The sequence below is a fragment of the Penaeus chinensis genome, chromosome 9, assembly GCF_019202785.1.
Source record: "Penaeus chinensis breed Huanghai No. 1 chromosome 9, ASM1920278v2, whole genome shotgun sequence".
NCBI lineage: Eukaryota > Metazoa > Arthropoda > Malacostraca > Decapoda > Penaeidae > Penaeus > Penaeus chinensis.
In genome coordinates, this window is record NC_061827.1 from 14,998,225 (window position 1) to 15,003,224 (window position 5,000).

Genomic DNA, 5,000 nt, shown 5'->3' on the forward strand with positions numbered 1-5,000 from the left:
AAAAAAGGGTTTAAGAAGAATAAATATATGTTACAAAGGTTTCACGGGCTTTTCATAATAAATGTTCGAGATGGGAACGTAAAGACATTTATAAACATTAACAGTAAATATTTCAAGAGGTTTACAGGACCATACACTCCAGAAAAATACAGTTTTTTCCTGGACAATTGATTTCAAAACACCAACTTTTTTTTTCAAAGAATTTAACATAATATAGGATAATTCTAAACACAGAACAGTCGTCATGGGTATATACATTGTTGAAGTTCATAAAGTATACCTTAATTTATGTATATAGTTTATAGTTTGTAATACTTTCTATTTCACCGTGTTAGATGCATATAAAGAAATAAATAATTTTTTTAACATTAATCACAACGAAAGAGAAGTTATGAAGGAAGTGTGTCTTATCAAACTTGAATTTTCATAAAAATTAAATACTCAGACTCGGGTCTGGCACACAGACCATTCGCCACGAAGAACTACCTCTTAGAAATACGAAAACAAAACGGAAATCCAAATCCAACTGGTATAAACAGAGGTAACGAATGCAGATAAAACGTGAGACAGACAAACAAACAAACTAACAGGTGAATAACCCTAAAGAATTGAATGAAAACAGGAATAGAAAAGAGAAACGAGAGATCGTATCTGGCCTTTCCAAATCCGAGTATATCAAAGGGTATATAAGACGAAAGTATGACAAAGAGACCGGCTCAGCTAATGACAGTGTTATATCTATACAGAAAATAAATCTATAACAATATCAAATAAACCTACATTCTAAAATCAAAGGAAATATAAACATATGGACAACCTTGTCTACACGTGTTCGTGCCCCTGTAACCTTTGACCTCATACCCGCCACCGCAGCAGTGATTACGTCATCATCTTCCATACTGACGTCATCAACAATAAACCGAAAACAGTGAAAAAAAATCTTATACAAGACGATGCAGAAGATTATTTATAAAGTGTTCGGTCTGATGGAGATGTACAGGAGTGTACATCTAGCTTATAGTGAGCTACAACGACGTACAGGGAAAGCTGTACACTGAAACACTATTTCAGTCGCAGTATGACCTAGACTGACCTAAGACATGCTTATGACACGTGACCAGACAAAGAGCTGGAGGCGCAGATAAGGGAACGGGATTTCAGATAAGAGAATAATATCTCATAGTATATATGAAGAGAGAAATGAATAAAGGGAAAGATAACTATATTCAAAGAGACAATAAAGGAGGGAGAAAGAGGAAGTGAATGAGAATATGTTTGTTGACACAATTTTCTCTTTTATTGACGATCTTGACAACATGGCGTCGAAAACATTTCTAACCTATGTTGCCTTTAAATGGATAACCTTGGCGAGAAGGGGAATAAAAAGATAATTACATGACCTTTTTCACACTCAGCCATAATTTCCAAGGCACCCACTTTCATTACATTACATTACATTAATTATATTTCACTGGGTTTCTTTTACAACTACGTACTAGCGCGTGCCCTGGAAGGCGAGTGTGTTTATGGAGGTTTGTGTCTGGAAGGGAGAAAGGGCACGCCTTTGAACGTCTATTAGGCAGTGTCACTGACTCTGGCGTGTACAATTCATTTCGAAATATTACAATAACGGATATTACGATACGGCAATCGTTAAGGTAAGCCAGACACGAAGTTTTGAATGAGTTTTGGCCTGTCTTCGCCTCGTATCTGCTGCCAGAGTCTGTGACACTGACTAAACAAGTGTGTTGCTATGAGACCGTATGCACAAAGTGTGTATAACTACACTAACGATCAGATGAAATGAAATGAACCTAAACTATCTGTGAGAGAGAGAAAACATTAACTAGAGATTCGGGCAGTGTGGTAATAGAGAGGTAAATGGTGCTGGAAAAGTTATTACACGAGAAAATCACTTTGCTGAAGAAGACGAAGAAGTTCTTGTAGAAACGTGCGGAGAGAGAGACCAGGCTTCGACAGTAGGCATTTTCCATCGATACCTTTGGCTGAAACGTTTTCCCGCATCCAAGCACAGAAATCGGGAGTCTGTGAAACTAGGTTGTTGGAGATTGGAAGACTTTTATGGATCAAATGGAAGAAAAGAGGTGATTAGTGATAAGAACGAGGAACAAAGGAAGAACATTTGCATAATTTGTTTGAGGAAAAGGGAAGTCAAGTTAGACGTAGCACCATCAAAATGTCAGTCATTATTACTATCACTATCTGGTCCATTAAAGATAAAGATATAACTACCTAATATTACCTGTGGGGTTAATGCCTTTTTCTTCTCATCAGCGCCCCACTACATTCACCGCAGTTTTGTCTCTGCTTTAAAAGAGACTTCCTTACCTCTATATCAATATGCATTGACCTTTCTTACACTCATATATCTTTTTCTCTAACGCTATGCAATGTCTAAGAGAGTCAACACATCACGTGTACCTCACACATCACTGGGTTTTGAGGCTCAACATATTTGTTTGAGTTTTCCCTGAATATGGTCTAGGCTTCGCCGTTCGTTTTCTTTTCTGCGCTCCACAAAACGTTTTCTTCAAAAGTAAAACCAGATGCTAAAAGTAATGTATAGCATCCTTTTATTTACTTTTTAGTATCATTATCAAAAGTACCTCTTCTAGATTTTTTGCCGTTGTTGATATTCACAAATCCACACGTAATTCAACATTAAATAACTTTTTTTTCAGGACTTGCTAATTACATTTTCATAACCCACAAACACTGTCACAAAACACATCACAAGTGCATTACGATATAAATCAACGTTTCCATAAGTGACACATCGGTTTAATTTATAATTAAAGTTCACAACTACACTCTCCTTCTTGTTTTTCTCCGGTACAAAAACAGGTTCTAATTACTCCTCCATCTCCCCTTCTCCGAACCACTCCACGTTTCTTTCCTCCCATCTCTGATACCTTTTCCTACATCACCATGAATCAGCATTCCTTAGGTAGGTGTGTCTCCCGCTACATAATGCTTCCAATGCCTTCGTTGTCCACGCCCCGCTCACCTGGCGGCGCTGCACGTACGACAGCATAGCCTGTTGTAGTATTTGAGCCGACACAGGCGAGCCCGGAAGACCAGGTGACAGTTCTTGATCCGGTCGATACACGACAGAGCTGCAACGGAGAGGGAAGAGGGTGTTGTTAGTCGTGCATGGAATCAGGAAAGTGATCGTATTACATTTGAAATTATTATTACTATCATATATTTATTACTTTTATTATTTATTACTATTATTTTATCCATTCATTCATTTATTATTATTTTTTTTTTTCCTGTATGGTCATTTGTTGTTGGATGTGGATGTGAAACCACTTTTTGTGCTTTCATTCTTCTTCCCCATCTTCTTTTATTCTCTCTCTCTCTCTCTCTCTCTCTCTCTCTCTCTCTCTCTCTCTCTCTCTCTCTCTCTCTCTCTCTCTCTCTCTCTCTCTCTCTCTCTCTCTCTCTCTCTCTCTCTATCTATCTCTCTATATCTATCTCTATCTCTCTCTCTCTCTCTCTCTCTCTCTCTCTCTCTCTCTCTCTCTCTCTCTCTCTCTCTCTCTCTCTCTCTCTCTCTCTCTCTCTCTATCTCTATCTATCTATCTCTCTATATCTATCTCTATCTCTCTCTCTCTCTCTCTTTCTCCCCCCCCCCCCCTCTCTCTCTCTCTCTCTCTTTCTCTCTCTTTCTCTCTCTCTCTCTCTCTCTCTCTCTCTCTCTCTCTCTCTCTCTCTCTCTCTCTCTCCCCCCCCCCCCCCCCGCGTGTCTCACATGGCGCCACAGTCGCCGGCTGCGTCTGCGAAGGGGATTCCTCCTCCTCGCCCTTGTTCTGCCTGTTCTTCTTCTTCTCCTTCTTCCTCTTCCTCTTCCTCTTCTCCTTTTCCTCTTCCTCCTCCTCCCTCGGGCTGTCCCCGTCGCCGCCCTCGGACACAGACTCGTCCCCCTGCGCGTCCTTGTCGGGGATGACGTTGGTAATGCTGCCTGTCTCCTCGACCACCACCAGCTCGTTCTCTTCTTCGCCTTCTTCCTCTCCTTCGTAAGTCTCTCCCGTTCTCTCCGTTCCCTCTTCCACGCCTCCTTCGCCGGTATCCTCTTCTTGGCCGTCCTCTACTCCTGCAGGGTTTTCTTCGGTTGTTGGGTCGCCTTCGGCCTCCAAGGGTCGGGAAGTCGCTTCCTCGTCGCTCTCTGCGGGCGGGAAATTGCGCTGGTGAAATATTGCATGGCGATTGCATGGACGGACAACTTGGCTGAGGCAGTGGAAAATCTAGAATAATGTATTTGAGGTGATGAAGGATTTTATGCAAAAATAATGATTTTTCAAACGACGTGGTTGAGGCGCCAAGGGTTGCATGCCGATTAAATGGTTCTTAGAAGAACACGGCTGAGGCTAGGAAAGACTGCATGACAAAAGAAAGATTCTTAAAGCAAGTAGGCCGACGTGATGAATGACTTCATGGCGAGCAAACGACTCTTGGAACAATACATCGAAGGATTGACTTAAAACACCGTGGCTGAAGCGATGAAGGATTGCATGGTACATGAAAAGCTTTTAGAACGTGGTTGAGAGGACGAAAAAAATCACTATTTTAACACACACAATATCAAGAAACGAAGAAATCTGTAAGTTATGGTTGGTTTTCTAGAGATTTTCCTTTTTTTCCCTTCATCTCGACGTGGTGGTAATCTTGCAGAACAAAAAGTAGAGTTATACATCTTACCTGCGTTCGGCGGTCTCGGCACGATGAACCCAGACGTTGAAGACGAAACCGAAGCCGCCGTCGTGGTCGGGATGGCGTCGCAGGAGTGCAGGTGGCACGGCTGGCGCGAGGCCGGCTTGGTGGTGTTGTGGCACTCGGCGGAGGGGCGGCGGCCGGGGTCAAGGCAGGTCACCTCGCGCCGCATGACTCCGCCTTCGCACGAGGCCGAACACTGTCGGGGAAAGAGCACGTGGCTGTCGGAATGGCGGAGAAAACGTCAACACCACAAAGGTGTT

The 5,000-nt window shown here is 42.2% G+C and overlaps 1 protein-coding gene across 1 annotated transcript in view; it reads right to left on the reverse strand.

The window, feature by feature from the left end:
- Nucleotides 1–5,000, reverse strand: part of LOC125028674 — a 39,848-nt gene that overhangs the window by 281 nt on the left and 34,567 nt on the right. The window contains exons 14-16 of the mRNA XM_047618149.1: nt 4,726–4,936; nt 3,779–4,192; nt 1–3,137 (exon numbers count right to left, since the gene is read on the reverse strand). The exon at nt 1–3,137 is cut by the window's left edge and continues 281 nt beyond it. Coding sequence (XP_047474105.1) covers nt 3,025–3,137; nt 3,779–4,192; nt 4,726–4,936 — 738 coding nt within the window. The 3' untranslated portion in view covers nt 1–3,024. The remainder of the gene's footprint in view (nt 3,138–3,778; nt 4,193–4,725; nt 4,937–5,000) is intronic.